Below are 18,874 nucleotides of genomic sequence, written 5' to 3'. Positions count from 1 at the left end.
ACAAATGTATACCAAAAGCTCTGGACACTTCTTTACAAGAATAAAAGCCCATGGGTAGAACAAGCCTGGCCATCCAATATCCATCCAATAGGCAGTACAGTGAGCATGGAAGAAATGAGATTAAGTTCTGTTTTATGGGGTATACCATTTTAAAAAGATGGCAACATGCTGAGGATGTCTGGAAATTACCACTAGACTTTCACTTGTCTGCAATGCATGAGCTACTTGACTGAGTCCTTGAACAGGTGATCTATAAGTAGAACGCAATTATGCTGATAAGCAGAGGCAAGCTCACAGACTTCTTGCCCATACTTAAACCAGGTAAGGAAAATTCCTGAGGCTTACTGATGGTCAGCCACAAGAGAGCAATGACTTCTATCAGCTAGACTGGAAAAATTAGACAACAGCTAAGAGGGAACAGAAATATTTAAACTTTACATGTTAAAAGAATCTAGTAGGTCCAGAGGCATGCCTGGTTTATGATCATCGGTTACCTCATCTGCAAAATACTGAAATAGAACTGGATTGTCTTTTGAATTTCTTTCAGCTCCCAAATTTTTAAAAAAGTAGGTTGTATGGGTATTCCATTATTAGTCCTATGACTTTGAATTAAAACTATTTATAAGGGGGGAGATCTTCTACATTAGATTATATTATTTTCTATTTGGAAAATGCTGGATTAAATTAAGATTAAATTTTATATTTAATATAATTGAATTTAGAATTAACAAATTCTGTAAATTGAGGCAACTTTTGTTACCTTTTTAAAAACACGGTTCATATACTTTAAAATGCAACCTATAAAATATGAATCATTAAAGAATAAGTGGCTTAAAGGAATATTCATCAAACCTTACAAAATATCTGACCACTAAACATAAATGGGAACTTTGACAACTTGTAAGTGGTCTTTGCTATTTGAGTGTTAGTACCCCAAAATTTTAAATAGAAACCTTTGTCTAATAACAACCCAGTTACTTACATTGGCATTCCATCCTGATCCTGAACTACCAAAAAATGATGTTTTATGTTCAGTGGGAAGCAAAATCTTAGTAATATGTGTAATGATTTAAAGTTTATAATTAAAATGTTTGTAAATAAATTTTGTATAGTGTTCAATTATTCCTGATTGTATTAGTGACTGGATAAAAATTCTTAGGACCCATAATTTTAATTATAAATTGGGCAGATGGAGGAGAAGGTAATATAAACATATTTTACGATACTTGAGCTAAAGTATTGGACATCACAATGTGGACTCTGAAAAACAATAACAGTGATAATTCTTATTAAACTAGCTTACACATATATACATATGTGTCTGACTGAGTATCTACCTGTCTCTCTATTTTTATCTCTCTCTATTTCTACCTCTAACTCTGGATCTATGCAGTACTTCCTCATTGCCAGGCTCTGTTCCAAGAGCTTTAACCATGTTCAATCTTTTAGTGCAGACTACACCTAAATACCTACAGCCACACATAACAATTATTTTTCATTGAATCTAAGAAAGGAAGAAGGAGGATTCCATAAATACTAATATTGCCTTACTGGCAATATTTTTTGGGTGGGGCCTAAGCCCATGGATTGTCTAAGCAAAGCTGCAATTGCCTCAGAGGGAGTTATATGGGGAAGGCCCAGTGCAGAAGGCCTTACCAATCAGATGACAAGCAGATTAAGAGAACTGCCTGTATCTACTGAGCACCTACTCTATGCAAGGGACTCTTTAATAGACATATTATCCTTTGTAATCCTCCTAGTTCTATGAAGTAGGTATCATTCCAGTTTTACAGATGAGGAAACTGAGACTCAAAGAGGTTAAACAAGCCCTTTGCCCATGGTTAATCAGCTAGTAAAGATTGAGCAAAAAAGCCCAGGGTCTCCTCCTACAGTAGCCCAGCTATAGTATCTTACCTTCCCAGGTCTTAGGAAGAAGAAACCCCAGAGTCCTATTGCATTGGTTTCCTGTACTGTGCGTGCCTTAATTAACCACGTGAAGTAGGACAGAAGAGAACAGGAAGGTACTGCCATATTCTGAAAATCTGGGTGGCCTGTACCAGCTATCCAGGTTAAGTGTCTTGGTCCCAATGGCTGTTAATGTGTTGTGTTCAAAACCATCCGTTTAATTGGCTTTGAGATGGAGCCAAAACAAAAGGTGCCCTCTGCCTTACCAAGCCACACTTCAGCGAAACACCCCTGACCCAGCTTCTTCTCCAGATACAACGAATCACGTGCAACTTCCCACGCATCTTTAGCCAATCCAGAAGTTTGTGGGGTACAACTCGATGCAATCACAGTTAAGTTAAAACACAACCCATCAGCTTTCTCTACAGGAAAGAGGATTAATAAAGAAAACACAGTCCTTATAATCCATAATCATGCATGCACTAGGAAAGATGGAAGGTGACTTGCCCTTGAGGGCAATACTGAGCTCACTGGACAAACATCTGCAGTTGGAAATGAAGAGCAATGCATATGGTGCAGGTCTGATCATTCCTTGTACCATTTACTGGCTTATGAATTGAAACACATATAATAGTATCATTTGAGCCATTTGCCAATCTTGACCACTTACATATTTTTTTTCTAGAAGTTCCGGAATTCCAAAATCAAAATCATTATTCCCCACTATTAGTAATTCAAACTTTCCTTCTGCTCATAGTCTTTACTTTCACCTTCCATCTTTGATGTTTGAGACTTCCCAAACGAGGATGCTAGTAATAAAGTAATTGAGGCTTAGCATACCCATCCATACTTCCCCAAACTGCCCATTTCCCAGTCTCTTGATCAACTGCAGGGATTCTCGAGGGATTTCCCAGACATCTTTGGTTTTGACAGACAGATCGGTAAGCCTTGGCATCCCTTTGTGACAGGGAACTACCAGGCGGCAGCAGAGACCTGCAGCTCTCTCTGACGGAGCGGGGACAGCAGCAAGAGAGGGAGAGAAAAGCAGAACACGTGAAACACAACACTTGCAGGTGCACACACTCAGCCAGCGCACAGCATCACTCCGAACAGTACACACTGGCAGAGAGCTACACACATCTTGGAAGATCAGACACCACACACTGAAACATGTCTATTGAAGGTAGAATAGAGGACATCTGAAGTTTGCACTATTCCATATCCCTAGGTATAATATGGTCTATTCATATACATAGATTAGACTGTTTTGGTTTCTATACTCACGAAGTAAGAAAAACATTTCAGCCCAATGTGCTAATGACATGCCTTCTGCAACCCTGCAAACACCTCCATTGATTTCCAAGGGTAGGGTGGACTATAGAATGTCAACATGATTGTCCTCCCCATGCCAAAATTAAGGGTTTTTGAACTATATTTAAAATGGTAACGTCAGAACAGGATCCTTCTATACAACATCAGATTTATAGTCTAGTAAGAATGAAGATGATACCTGGCAGGGGCAAAACTGGCCACATTTCTCTAATGATTTCTCTGGCATTTTAACTGACTCCATCCTGCTTCCTTGGTATTTCCTATTAAAAATGTTTATAACAATCTCCAGTGTATAATTTAGGAGACTGGTTTGAAAGCAGAAAGAACAAAAACTAAAATCTATAGAAATAAAAGGATGTGAAGAACTCTATTATCCATGAAAAAGAGAAAGGAAAGAAGTAGTTATCACTGTGAGGTGATTTGGAAGTTTTTTCTCTCTCTTCAAAGATTATCTAGCAGCGGTAAGGGGAAATTGCCTAAATGCCAAGTTCACACCAATCAGGTGAGAAAAGGGAGCCAAAGACAGGAATGAGGGCAGTGGCAGAAGCTACACAGAGCCTGGCTGTGAGGCGGACAGAGCCCCAACCCCCGACTGGAAGTCCCTCAGATCCGGGGAAATCAAATGTAGTATTGCTGCCTTTTCTTCAGGAACCAGTGACTTTTTTTATTCCTTTCTTTTTGATAGAATTAGGTTCCAAGATGTTTAGGTAGGAAATTATTTATGTGTCCATATTTTGAAGGCACTTTATTGTGTGAGAGAAATGAGGGAAGAGGAAAAGTCTATATAAAAACAAATTTTTTTGAGATTAAAAAAATGTCTGTTGCTCTTTCCATCCCTTCTCTCCTTCCAGCTTTATGATGTTATTAAGGTGCCTTTTCCGATACAATATTTTCAAATGATTCAAACTCTGGGGATCCTGCTGATGTTTGGCTGCAATGCAATATATTTTGGTATTTGAAAAACCCTTACAACGTGCAGGCATTCTGAGAATATCATTTAAGCTCAGGGAGATATTCTGCTCCATTTCTCCCAAATATTTCATTAGAATTTACATAAATCAAAGTTCCCCAATGCCATAATCAATAAATACACCGTGTTGCTAATTTTTTCACTTGTTCATTAGTGCCTAAGATCAATAGATAGACATTACTTATTGCCATCTTCAAAAGACTACTTTTTGTTGGTTGTTAAAAAAATCACACACATGCACATATACTTTTTAATGAATGTACACACAGCAATAGTTGAAATCAAGGCATGTACTCTTTTGGGGTAGTGGCATTATCCTGAAGAACAACTTAAAATTACATATAGCCACACAAAAAACTGCTGGGCTTACTGGGACATAGATCTATATCTGCACATGTGTATCTATATCCGCCTGTGTGCATGTTTTATATAGTGGAATATACTTGCTAATCTAGGAAAGAAAGCTATCATTTTAACACTGGCACATAAGACCACACTCTTTAATAAAATGCACAAATCGCACACCTAAACATCTACGTGTACATTTCTAGGAACAGCAGGCTACTGGTGACACCTGGGTGTTAGGATGGAGATTGATCTGCTTAAAAGTTTAACACAGCAGCTGTAACTGACCTGTGGGTCACATAAGTCTAAGTCCAGTTAGGGAACAGAAGTATTGGTGGGGAAGGAGAGCATGATAAATGGGCCAGAAAACTCATCTAGTCATGAGAAAATGTACGAACAGTCATTCCTGCAACAGAGTTGAGTGTAAGGTGATGGTAGAGACACACACCCCCTGTAGGAGGCCCATGTATGTTCCCCCTAGAGATTGCTCCTTCACCCTCTCACAGCCTCTGAATTCTTTTCTGCAGGGGAATAGGACAGATAACAACTTCTTAAGTTTAACCTATGGCTTTCCACTTGGGAAACTAAAATGTTATAGAATCTTTTGATGGAACTTATAATTACGGTAGAAAAACATCAGTAGATCCTATTTAGCCACTGTGAGGGGCTAGCAAAGAAAACTACCATTGGCCCTTGAACAACATGGGGGTTGGGGACTCCGACCACCATGCTGTTGAAAATGCACATATAACTTTTGACTCCCCAAAAGCTCGACTACTAATAGTCTACTGTTGACTAGAAGCCTTACTGAACATATAAACGGTTGACTAGTGCTTATTTTGTGTTACATGATTTATGTAATCTTATAATAAAGTCAGCTAGAGAAAAGAAAATGTTATTAAGAAAATCACAAGGAAGAGAAAATGCATTTACAGTACTGCATGTATTTACTGAAAAAATTCCCATAGAAGTGGACCTGTGCAGTTCAAACCTTGTTGATCAAGGGTCAACTGTATTTGACTAGCGACTGCATGTATTTGCTGTACCTGTTCCCCCTTCCCTGCCCCTCTCCTGCTCTGTGCCCACCCAGTCCCTCCAGTATCCAAATGTTCAGTCACTGGTTAGAATTAAGGTTACCTGAGTAATGCTGTACAAGCTGTTGAAGTGTTTCAAACTGGGCCCGGGTGGTAATGTAGTATCCACCATTGTCAAGTTTGCGAATTTTATAATGTTTGACATGGTCTCCTTTCATATCATCCCAATCACGGATGGAAAGTGAATAGGCACCTGGTAAATATGCAAAGTATTAGCAGCTCCAATCACTGTGAGTATCATTTGTTATTTAGGTCTCATTTACTTGACTATTCTGATTAATCATTATCAAGCAGAGACTGCCCCCGCAACACACACACACTTCCACTCTGTAACATAGGAAGAAAACACCTCTTTTCTGAAAATGTCAGAAGATATTAGCAATAAAATGATTTACCCTTGAGAATGAAGGCTATTTGGATTTTTCCCTACACCCCTTCCTCCCCCATCCCGTCCCCTGCCCTGGCAAGATGGAGAGGAGCACAGACATTCCAGGCTGTGCATGCTCTTTTGCCCCTGGAGCACCATGGAGGAGGGGATGGTGGGTAGCAAGGAAGCGTAGGGACTGCTTCTCTAGGGGTGAGCGTCCCATGGCTGCTTCACAGTACTTTCCCAGGAGCAGATAGCCTGTGTCTGGCCCATGAAGCTAGAGGCCTCTGCTCGTTGCCTTGGCAGGGCTCCTCTTGTGGGCTCTAATGAGACGTTAAATAATGAAAACGCCAATAGTTGGAGGAAGAGCAATCTTCAGTTATGAAAAAAGCCACAGAGGAAATGGAAAAACAACCTGCATGCTTGGCGCCTGAGGAACTAAGTTTCAGAAATTCATAATTCTAAAGGATCTGTGAAAATTCTGTGATCTTGTGCGCCCGGAGGAGGGAAGCTGCCCAGCCCCTGTTACAAGAGGAAGGTGTTGGTTCTGAGCCTCTGTAGTCTTTGTGGAGCTGTCTGTCTGTAGCTCCAGAGCCTGGAGGAAAAGCTGAAAATAGGACTCCCTCCCTCAGAAGGCAGGGAGGGTCTGTGCCATTTACAGACCCGTCCCTTAGAGATAAGCCTTTCATCCCCTCTGACTGATCCACAGATCAGAATGACAAGTGAACTTCTTGGGCTTATTATCTTACCTTTGGTGGTTTCACTCTCGCGGATAAGAAAGGTACCTCGTGGGTTTCCAAAGGACAAAAGCTGTCGCTCAGCATCTTTTCGGCCAAGTTTTCCAAAGTACCACCTATAAATGAGATCAAGAAAAGGAAACATTTGATAAGAATCATTTTAAACAATGGAATCACGCAAGCTCTTTCGCCCCCCGATCCTCCTAACCCACAATTTCATCCTTAGCCTTTCCCTATCTATTTTTTTCCTAGCCTCATCTAGTTCCCTTTCAATCTATTCCTGATTCCACCCTTAATTCATCTCTTTCACTCTTAAAAAAATCAGATTTGAATTATGGGTTATTTTCCTTCCCTCTGGAGATGACAAGAACTGATTTGTGTGAAAACTGCCACCTGCCTGCACAAAACGAGAAATCCAAGACCTTGTTTAAAATGGCAACCGCAGGAAATCCTTCCCACACACATCTACAAGACCATGGATTTCTGAGCATAATTACAATCCCTAGGAAATAACAAAAACACAGTCTTAGTGTACATAAAGGTCATTAATCAGGCATTTAAAAAACAGTCAGCCAGAATGGATAAAGAACAAAGACAATATTTTCAGTATCTGCCTACCTATAGGAACTCTGAAAAATGGTCAAGACTAGCCCCAATTTGCAATGAGGTCTGCCCTGGGAAGCTGTTTGCATTGTCTTCCTGTCCAGCAGGTGTGAGGAAGCCGATCAGTAAAAGGCGTTTGCCAAGCATCTGGATTGGGACGTGTTGCACGCGTGCTCTGGCACAGCTGCAGGGCAGGTGACTGTGCAGAGTCAATGAGTGTGTCCTTGAAAACGACCCCATGTCATACACGTCTCATATTCTCTTTGTGATGACACTCCTGTGCCACGTTAGGAGGCATCACATGAAGCACCTCACAACCTTTGTCATTTGTCTTTTATCACCCCTTGCACTCTCTAGCCCTAACCACGGCCTGGCAATCATTTAACGGTTCAGTTTGCTCAGTGCTGAACAAGCAGCAGGGGCTCCAAGAACCCAAGCAAGAATTCAGGAGCACCCCATTGAATCTGCGTAAAGGAACCATTTTTAGAATATTTAGCTGTGAAAGGATCCAGCTTTAGAAATGAAATTTCAATTCATTACACTTGAACATAGCTATTGTATGTTCACTGTCAAATTCTTCTGTGAATGAAAGAGCTTCCCTGAAGATAAGAAAAGACACGCTGCATGCTAGCTCCTCAGTGACTTTTAAAGGCACCAGACTGTGCAACAATCCTAACCTAACACTAGATGGTATAAAGAGAATTACACCAATTATTTGTGAGAAATGACTTTGTGGGTCTGTATCAATTAAAATGCAGTGCAAATACGAACAGTGGTGAAAAGAGAACTGTTAGAACAATGGATTTCACTGAGACAATAGTATAGATAATGATAATTAATTGCACATGTAAAACCACAGGCACTTAAAAAATGCTATTTTATTCTTTAAAAACAAAATATTTAAAAATAGACCATTATAAATACAACTTAAATATATAGTGGGTTAGGCTCCCAGTTAAAAAAAAAAAAGCTACATTTTGGTGGTACCTTTTATGCTGAAAGAACTCAAAGATGTCTGCCAATCTGCCCTAAAATAAAAATTCAATACAAATTCCATTATTCACTGATGATGAGACACACTCACTAGGAGAAAAAAGGAGCTCAGAACCACTGAGTATTTGAGAGTGAGAAACAAAACCAGTCTCCGTAGAGGAAATACAAAGGAATTAAATATAAGAGTGTGATCCAGTTGGGGATCTGGCTGAGGCATGGAGTCTAATGCTCTCTGAAACGTATACAAATCCAGGGCAAAAATCAAATATCAGGGTCAATGGTTGGGCTCTGTGGCTGACTTTTCTCCTAATGCAAGACGGCTTCCACTGAGCAGGAGGCAGGTCCCCAGCGTGTCAGGGAGGGGGCCAGGTTCCTGTTTTTGGGAGACCACAGCCTGGCTCCCTTTCCCTCAGTTCAGAAATTGGGGTCGCCCACAAGCCACAGACGGTCCTCCAGGCTGCAAGTGCCTGCGAATCCCCACGGGTCCGGAGATGGAACAGTGCTGGTTCCTTCTAGAATGCCCCCAGACTATGGGCCACCTTCCAAAACTATTAGCAGTGAGATCATTGGGCCAACTAACTGCTAGTCACTATTAACTATCAAAGAAAAAACAGAGATCCCAAGTCAAAGGAAAGGACGATTTGAAATGCATCACCACAGGATCTCTCGAGCTGTGGGACACAGCCCACGTGAGACAGTTCCATCTGTGGCATGGAAAGCCTGTCTTCTTAGTGCTCCTTTAATATTCTGATTAGATTGAAGAGCAAAAATCTCAATTTGGTAAGAATTATTTGCCAACTCCCTCCCTCCCACTCTTTCTCCCTCTCCCTTTCTTTTTTCAGTAGACTGTAGGCTTAGAACCTTGGGTTGGCAATAATATATGCTCTAGCTAGAATTTCACCACATTTTTATGGTTATTCTCTATTTATGGCAAGTAAAATTGAGTTTTGATTTAGGTTACTGACACAATGTTTCCTTTCAAAAGAAATGTCTTAAAAAGTGAGCAGGCTTAAAGAAAAACAGTAAGTTAATAATAGCACCGGTATTCCACAGATAGGGCAAAATACAATGGCTTAGGCCTGGGAAACATGGCATTACTGTATCATCTCACCCTTAATCACGCCAGTGAATTTCTTCTCCCTCCTGCACAATGTTAATGGCATTTTATTGTGCCAACTAACTTTTAAAAGCAAGGAGTTAGTGAAATGAAAAAAACGAAACATACTCTTCTGCCTGGATAGAGTCAACTGGAGCCACGTAATTGCTGGGAATGTAACCTGTCTCTCCAGTTGTCAAGGAGCGGGCTTCCCACCAATCTCCTTCCCTGCAGAGAAAAAAGAGAAAAAGAAGTGAATACAGTGACCATTTCAATGTTTTGCAGTTACAGACTCAATGCTGTAAGAGTGTATGACTACCTCCTAGTCATCCTACCACCTGATTTCTCTTATTCCAACACAGCCCTCTGTGAGGGTCAAAGGATCCCCTGTGAGTTAAATCCAGAATTGTCTCTTATCTCTTGCCTTATTTGCTATTCTTTAAAAATTGATTTTAGAGAGAGGGGGAGGGAGAGAGGGAAGCAGGGAAAAAGGAGGAGGAGAGAGAGAAAGAGAAAGAGAGAAAGAGAGAGAGAGAGAGAGAGAGAGAGAGAGAGAGAGAGAGAGAGAGATGTAAGAGCAAAACATTGATTGGCTGCTTCCTGCACACCCTACTGGGGATCAAGCCCCCAACATGGGCATGTGCCCTGACCAGAAATCGAACCGGCGACCTTTCAGTGCATGGGATGAGGCTCAACCAATTGAGCCACACTGGCCAGGGCTCTTGTCTTATTTGTGAGTTAAGCATATGGGACCCGGGTCAGGAGAGGGCTCTCTGAGTGAGGGGGGGTGCAATATGCTTGGTAAGTGTTCCCAACTTGGACCGAGGGAAAGGGAACTCAGCCAGGCTATTTAAGAAAAACACCGTAACAACAGCAAAATGTTAATTATGTGAGGTGGAAGTAGGTGTTAACTAACTTGTTATGGTAAACATTTCGCAATATATATGCATCAATCCTTCGCAGGGCACACCTTAAACTTACAGACTATTATGCCAATTATATCTCAACAAAGCTGGAGAAAAGTAAAGCACACACTGTCTCCTACAGTCTCTGTTTCGCCCCCCACCCTAGGCAACCAGGATCCTTTGGTTGCTGGAGAGACGCAAGCTGTTGGCTTTAGTGTAATTTGCCAGCCATTAAAAGACTCACCAGAAAAAGAAAAAGAAATGCATTAAAGCTGCAGATCATCTGAGAGAAGAAGCCTGCTAGCAGGCTCAGTAAGGGATGGAAGCATATTATGAATACTTGTCTGGCCTGCTGAGGAAAATGGGTAGAATAATAAAGATACAATAGGGTATGCCTTGCTCAGACAGGTTCAAGCTGAGGTCACTTTATTGTCTACTTACAGCAATGACTGGAGTCTGGTGGGGAAAAGGGGGGTGGGCATAGCTGTGTGTGCACAAATGCGGGGACGGGGGTAACCAACACTTGTGAGATTCATGTCACACCAGTTTGTACAGATGCAATAGCCTGGTCTCAGTCTGTGGAGCTCTCAGAGCTGTGGGCTGAAGGACATGAAAGGGGGCTTGTAACGCCACTCGCAGCTTACAACAGGTGAGAAAACTGAAGGGGTAGAGTTCATGGGCTCGACTCACAAGCTGTGTGCGGCAGAGAGCGGGGATGGAGTGTGTGCTCCTCCCTGTCAACAGTGGTTAGCAGATCTGCGAGGGGCTGTAGCTCTGGCACGGACTGCCCAGTTCCCTCCACCAGCCTGGAGTCAGGAGTGTGCGGGGCGGGGAAGCATTGCTGCCCTTGAGTCGGGAGCTGAAGTGCCCAGCCTGTCCCCAGAGGCCCCGTGCCTTCTCTCCTTCCTTGTTTGGCCCTTGGAGGGAGCAAGAGAAACCCTAGGCCTCTCTTAAGATCACTTGTTGGCTGGACTCTGTGCCAAAGCCCTCGGCCAGGGAAGAAAGTGAGTTGGCTTTTGGCCCTGGTCAGGACCGTCCCCAGCCTGATTTAAGGAGAGAGAATAACCTGCACATTACACATGAGCCTTACTCAAGAGACCCATTCTTTAAAGATGGAATCTGAGTAAAGTGACCCATGAGCAACAGCTCCATATGCGATTGAGTAAGGCGGCAGACAAATGGTGACAAGCCTACATGTGTGCAGTTGTAGGAAGTGTTTGGTGGCACAAGTAACACAGAACAGCCCACAGGAAAACAGGGCGCTGGCAAAGGTTTTTAAAAACTTACGTTAGAATTAGTTTTTCAGTCTTTTTCCTTTCTCACCGTGTTAAAGAAATTTAAACAGAAAAAAAATCAGTCAAAAGAGGGAAATAATTGTTCTCATACCTAGGAAGTCCTTTAATAATCTTAAATTTAGTTCATGTCCAGATTTTTATTATAAAATAATTTATACATACAAAGAATAGGTTTATATATGAACACCTATGAGTCCATTACCCAACTGAAGAGCTAGATCATCATCAATTGTGTGCAATCTACCTTGTGCTGCTTCTCTACCTCATCCCCCTGCCTTTCAGGTTCAAACATGATTTAAAAGATGTCAACACATTTACAGTTTGTACTGGTCTCTTTTCTTCATCCTCCAAAATAAATACATGGAGTTGTAAAGAAATCATCTAAGAACACGTGGGAGTTTATTTTTTTCTTTAAACACTGCATGTATTTAAGGAAGATACTATGTTTGGAGACACTATCTTTAACAAGGTGACAATGCTTAGTGCTCCAAAATTCCGCTAGATGGAGACATTTCATCATAAAAAACAATACTTATCATCTCCCTTCCTTCTCCCTCCTCCTCCCCACACCCCACACTGACCTGGGAAATGCTCCAAAATGGTGAGAAAAAAATTAACTGCTGCAGCACAGACTTATTTTTTAATGCAAGAAAACCTTCATCAAGTTAGTTCTAATTGATTTAAATTAACAAAAATGAAGTATAGCATCAATTTTGGGATACTTGGTAATGCCAGCTGGGGCAGGAAGCCAATACATTTTGCTGCAGGTTGGGGCAAGCTCAGTCTTATTCAGGTGATCTTCTATTAATCAAGTAATTTCCATTTTAAATCCAGCATTAACTCTCTCATTCTGTTCTGGGTACCTAAAGAGTTCAGCACAAATTAGAATCCCACTATCAGCTCATTCTAAAGTCATGTACAGGAATTCATGAATTTCTCTTAAGTGAGGATTCCATTAGTCTCATAAGAGTTTTCAGTTACTCAGGAGAAAGATAAAATCCTTTCCTCTTTTTCTAGGCCTTCTAGGATCACTGTCTTTATCAAAGGAGATATGAGGTGATAAGGACACAATGTATTAGGTAGTATACTTAATATGTTGTGCCCAGAGAGGCTGGCACAGACTCAAAACATCTATCAAGAAAGTCTTTTGAGCAAATAAGTAAGTCATCTTTTTAAATAGCCCAATTCACCTATAAATTAATTATATACTCTTTATAATTCATTCACCTTGATTTAGGAAAATAGGGTCTCTACTACTGTGCTACCTTTTATTTCTTTTTTAAAAATATGTTTTTATTGATTTTAGAGAGAGAGGAAGGGAGAGAGAGAGAAACATTGATGTGAGAGAGAAACTATGATTGATTGCCTCCCGTATGTGCCAACATGCAAACTGGGTAAGTGCCCTGACCGGGAACTGAACCAGCGACCTTTCAGTGTATGGGATGATGCTCAACCAACTGAGCTATACCAGTCAGGGCCCTTTTATGTCTTTACTTGAGTTATTGTGAGTAGCTTATTAAAGGTGCATGTCTTTAAACTATTCTTACAGTTCAGATATTTCATTAATTTAAGAGTTGATGAGCTTTTCTTTAACTGTTATTCTTTTTTAAAAAATTGATTTCAGAGAGGAGGGGAGAGGAAGAGAGAGATAGAAACATCAATGATGAGAGAGAATCATTGATTGGCTGCCTCCTGCACGCCCCCTACTGGGGATCGAGACAACAACCCGGGCATGTGCCCTTGACTGGAGTTGAACCCGGGACCCTTCAGTCTGCAGGCCAACACTCTATCCACTGACCCAAACCAGCTAGGGCAACTGTTATTCTTTAACATATCCAAATACATGATTTCAGCCCTGGCTCTGAATAGCTTTTAAGTTTTCACAACAGCTTCTAATTTAAAGATTTATTAAGAGTGTAGCCCAATCCCCAAAACTGCTCATAGGGCTTGTGGTCCCAGGAGCTGGATGCCCTGATGGAGCCAGGAATTGGTATTTGCAAAGGAAGGTCAGTCTTGATCTGACCAGCTGTGGGACAGTTTTATTTCAAATGCTGGATTCTTTCTAAATTGACACTGCCCATCTGACTTTCAGAGAGCATGATCCATAACAATTTTATCAAACGTTTAGGTGGGGCTCTAAACCAGGATTTCTTCTTATTCTGATGAAAAGAATTTGAAAAGAGTCACTACTCTAGGCAATGACCCCTGTTCGACTCTGTTTATTATATTTTGAAGAATAGCTGTTTCTAGGTGGTAAGTCACTCATCATGAAATGAGAAAATAGAGAATGAAACAGATGAATTAAACAAAGATGTTTTGCAAAAATGGGTTCAAGTTTAATACTGTCCAAATATACCACACTGAATACTTAATACAGGTCAATGAAGGACCACCCATCCCCGGGCTGGGCAGCAGTGCCATTAACTGTGGGCACATATGCACACACACAGATCACATAGTTCACACTGCACTTTAAAACACAAAAGCCAGCCCTGTGGCCTCCCATTTCTGCCTCCAGTCAGGGAAAGGAGTGGGAAGACGCACAATGGGAGGTGTGGCAGCTGCCCCAGGGAGACAGAGCCCTTCCCTCCCTCTGCCAGGGAGAGGCTGGGGGAGGGGAGACACATGCCATCTGGTTCTGTATTGCTGCTTTGTTTTTCCTTCATGATTTTGTCTTCCCTATTATTACCCTTGACTTCAGGTTATTGCATTTGTTACAAAAACCTTATTTCCCCCAGAACCTTTACATGGCACATAGGATGAGGAATTCCACTGGCAAGAAGGAAAAACATTGAAGGGAAAAAACCTTGTAATATTTTCTTCTAAGAGAACAGGGTCAGAGGCTCAAAGCCTTCCATAAACATTAAAGGCAAATCACAAAATATAGATTGAAATAGATCAGATCTTGTTTTGAGTGTTTCTCCAAAATTCCAATTGGATACCATTTCAGATTCTATCCACATTAACAAAGGAAGAAGTCCTGGCTTTGACTTTGTCAGGACTGGCTTGCAAGGCCCCTACAACCTGGTGCCAAGTCCACTTGCAGTGTGGAGAGAACCTGCAGAAGAACTGGGAACGGCACTTCCTGCCAGTCCTTAGTTCTTTCAGGATCTGGTTAAAAGTTCTAACTAACCTTGGCTTAGAGGGAATATTACATGAAATGGGGAGGGAAAGTGGAGTGTATTTCAAAGTCAGTAGACTCTGACAAGAAACATTCATCTGAGAATCAAACTAACAATAAGGTATTGGATTATCAGAAGAGATCAAAGCCAAATTTTCTCCTCCCTCACCGCCAGCCACCCTTTCACTCTCATATAACCTGAATGGTTCAGTCCCCTCTGATGGGAGCCTCTGGGCCTTTCCAAGACCAAACCTGACACTGTACTTAGGATGCATCCCCGAATGTCACTCTTGGCTCTGGCACCTGCTAGCTCCTCTGTGCACCTGGGCAGCTTCCAAACTTGAGCCTCTGGCTCCTCATGTATACAGTGATGACTATGAGACACACCTCAGGCAGTTGTGGAGAATAAATGTGAACATTTGCAACTTAGCACATGGCTGGCACATAAGGAGCCTTTGATAAATAGCAGCTGTTTACTATTTCAAAGAAAATTCCTGGGGCCTTTCCCCTCCACGAGATGTGGAGAGAGTGGCTGGGACAGGAGACTGCACCTCGGTCCCGCCACACCCCACAAAGATCTCCGAGTGTGCTGCACCCATGTTCTTTGGGAAGCAGAAGAGCCGGCCTCAGGTCCTTCCACCATCATGAAATCCAGTTCGCTCAGGGAGCAGAGGACAGGGCAACCAGACTTGGGGCACAGGAAAGCTTCCAGGAGGCCCCCACTCCTTCCCCACCACTGGGAACACTCACAGGAAAAGCTGAGGTGCAGGAGAGAAGGCTTGTCATGTCAATGTTGGACACCACCACCTTCTCCAGTGCCCAGATTTTTCTGGAGGGCACTCATGCATGCACACTGCCTTTGCCGGACAGAAGCAATATTCAAAAACTACAGGGAGAACTGACCCCTATTTACTCTTTCTAATGGAGGTATTCATTGTAGTATTTGAAGAGTGAGTGCTTCTCACCCCTGAACTTCCCCCATGGCCTGCTGACTGTTGTTCCTATGGCCACATTTAAACTGTACACATTGAAGTCACTCAAGAGTGGGTGAGATCACTTCTCCCATCTCACAAAGATTTCAGTCATTCACAAATTTTCGTTATGGGGCAATGCCTCCACAGGCTTCACCCAAATGGGATGTTTAGCAGTTTTGAAAACAGAAGGAACTTGCTGCCAGCCTTAAGCGAGGGTTTAGCTCAGCCGTGGGCAAACTATGGCCCGCGGGCCGTATCCGGCCCATTTGAAATGAATAAAACTAAAAAAAAAAAAGACCGTACCCTTTTATGTAATGATGTTTACTTTGAATTTATATTAGTTCACACAAACACTCCATCCATGCTTTTGTCCCGGCCCTCCGGTCCAGTTTAAGAACCCATTGTGGCCCTCGAGTCAAAAAGTTTGCCCACCCCTGGTTTAGCTAGTGCAACATCTGAAATGTGAAGAAAATCCCCAGGCAGGGGATAGCCAGGCCTGTGCCAATCATCTGAAAACGCAGATTTGCAGAGAGTGATGTGGGGGCATTTATAACCTTTAAACCAAAACCATCAACTTGGCTACTATGGTTAGCCTCCTGAAAGCTCCCCACACAGACAGTGCCATAAAATACGGCACTGGTTCACGGACTCTTCGTTTCTCAAGTTAAACTGGTGTGAATGAATTAACTGAACAGGGCTCTTCCAGCATTTCATATGTCTGAAAAGGCGCAGACTGGCAGCAAGGATTTTTTCCCAATCTGAAAGGCACACGCTTCCCCTTCCTCTCCAAACTTACGAGCTGTTCAATATCTGAAATTTCTCTCCTTTGTGAAAACTCAGGTCATCTTCCGTCCTTGCTTCATAATCGTAAAGGGCCACAAACAGGGTCACGCCTGGAAAAATGAACCAAAAGGGGAGAGATATCACAAGAGGAAATTAATTCCAAGAAATTAAATCTTTGCTAAAACCTCAATCTTAAAATCTAAAGCTGATCAGCACGGACAACACGCTGCGGCCTTATAATTAACGTGTGAACCGAGTCCCAGGCTGGACTTATGCCTCAGTCCGTGTGGGGAAGCATTGTTTGATTCCTCTGGAGTTGAAGGACTTTCCTCTATGCACTTCGGAATGAATCCTCGGGAAGAGACAGATGTGAATATCATGTCCATAGTGAAGGGGCGGCAGCAGTGTAGCGCTTGGATTTGCAGAGCTCTGCAGCAATCAGATACCTTTTATCTGACACTCGGAGGCCTACCTTAGGTTCTGGTAGATGCATCACTCTTTCCCTGGCATAACAGTAGGGCAGGATGTAGTAGGACACCCCTGTAGCTGGGGCTGAGAAGCCTCTGTAAATGTTCCCTCATTAGAGGATACCTTGCCCTTTGCATCTGCAATTGCTTTTGGAACTCCGGTCTCACCTTGATGTTACCTCTCCTCACACTGACTTGTAGTTCGTGCGCTTCCTCATACCCACCCTATTCTTCTCTTCTGATTGAGTTCCCACACAGGTCTTTCCTGCTTTGCGGGAGTTTGCTATTAACAGCACAGACTGTCCTGTGTCCCATTTGGCCTGGGACTTCCTCACGTAGTGGGCGGGATTCTGAGACAGCCTCAGTGATTCCCACCTCCTGGTATTCATGCCCTTGTGCAATCCCCCTCCCCTGAGTGTGGGCGAGCCTGGCGACTTGCTTCTAACCAATAGAACATGGCAAAGATGACGGATGTCTCTTCAGTGATTAGGCTTCATATGATTGTGACTTCTGTTTTCCTAGCAGTCTCATTCTATCGTCACTTTGGCTCCAACACTTTCATGAAGCAAACTGCCATGTTGGAGAGGCCCACACGACAAAGACTGTGGGTGGCCTATGGCCAACAACCAACGAAGAACTTAATCCTGCCAACGCCATGAGCTTGGCAGCAGATCCTTCTCCGTTGGACGGCGAGGTGACTGTAGTCCACCCAGCACACCTAGATTGTAGCCTGTGAGAGACTCTGAAACGTAGGACCCAGCTACGTTATTCCTAGGTTCCTGACCCACAGAGACTGACATGATGAATGTGCATCATTTTAAAGTTGCTAACTTTTGCGGTAATTTATTATGCAGCAATTGATAACTAATATACCCCATTTCTCTGCTCTCTGGCTTCTCTTTTGATCTATACACTTTAAAGTACTTGGTGTGGATTCTACTCTTCACCAAGCTGCCGTTTTGCTGAGTGGGTGGTTCCAAGGGAACAGATGTGCCCAGGGGACTACTCAAGAACCAGAGAGGGAGGCAGAGCTCGTCTTTCTACCCCATCCCTAGTGAGACCCCATCTCCTATGGGAGAGCTGGCATTCAGAGGGTCTGACCCTGCAAAGCATGGCTCATTTGGCAACTGTCCTCCTTTCTTTAGATTTCTTTTAAAGGTTAGAAAAGAACTGGCTAAAAACAAACTAGCAGGAGCCTGTAAAGTCATGCTTATTATTTATTCTCATTGAACACTCGGCCAACAGATGCCTTTCATTACATAATTTAAAAACAAACCAAAGCTGCATTGTGTGGAAGACAAGCACACGAGGATGAACACTCCACTCTCTCTCTCCACCAGCCAGCAAGTTCTCATAGGGTGTTTTAAAAAAATGTTTTTATTGATTTCAGAAAGGAAGGGAGAAGGAGAGACAGAAACATCAATGATGAGAGAGAATCATTGATTGGCTGCCTCCTGCACGACCCTCATTGAGGATCCAGCCCACAACCTGGGCATGTGTATGGACTGGGAATCAAACCATGACCTCCTGGTTCATAGGTTGATGCTTAAGCATTGAGCCATGCCAGCTGGGCTCACTGGGTATTTATCCTCTAGAAATGGAAGGGAGAGTCAAAGGAGGTCACAGGGACACACAGACACTGTCCCTGGCCTTAATGCTCTGAAAGCAGTGGTGAGAAGAAAGACATGCATATATAATAAAGCCAAATAATGCAAGGCACAAAAATCTGCCAGTATTTGGGGATAATGTTTTTAACTTTCAGATTTATAAGGACCAGATGGCCTTTATACTAAGGTTGTCTCTGAGTACAGAATAGACCAGGGTGGGCAAACTTTTTGACTCGAGGGTCACAATGGGTTCTTAAACTGGACTCAGAAGAAGGAGCTG

The 18,874-nt window shown here is 42.5% G+C and overlaps 1 protein-coding gene across 7 annotated transcripts in view; it reads right to left on the bottom strand.

The window, feature by feature from the left end:
• FYN (FYN proto-oncogene, Src family tyrosine kinase) overlaps window positions 1-18,874 on the bottom strand; it is a 213,330-nt gene that overhangs the window by 32,413 nt on the left and 162,043 nt on the right. For 5 of the 7 annotated variants that reach the window (XM_036318356.1, XM_036318357.1, XM_036318354.1 and 2 more), the window contains 5 exons: window positions 16,534-16,630; window positions 9,572-9,670; window positions 6,763-6,866; window positions 5,690-5,839; window positions 2,746-2,910 (listed from right to left, as the gene is read on the bottom strand). In XM_036318356.1, the coding sequence (XP_036174249.1) occupies window positions 2,746-2,910; window positions 5,690-5,839; window positions 6,763-6,866; window positions 9,572-9,670; window positions 16,534-16,630 (615 nt within the window). Of the gene's footprint in view, window positions 1-2,171; window positions 2,328-2,745; window positions 2,911-5,689; window positions 5,840-6,762; window positions 6,867-9,571; window positions 9,671-16,533; window positions 16,631-18,874 lie in introns of all 7 variants that reach the window. The other 2 variants (XM_036318358.1, XM_036318360.1) reach the window with 2 other exon arrangements.

Source organism: Myotis myotis, unplaced genomic scaffold (assembly GCF_014108235.1).
Source record: "Myotis myotis isolate mMyoMyo1 unplaced genomic scaffold, mMyoMyo1.p scaffold_m19_p_7, whole genome shotgun sequence".
Lineage (NCBI taxonomy): Eukaryota > Metazoa > Chordata > Mammalia > Chiroptera > Vespertilionidae > Myotis > Myotis myotis.
This window is presented reverse-complemented; position numbering and strand designations above follow the sequence as displayed.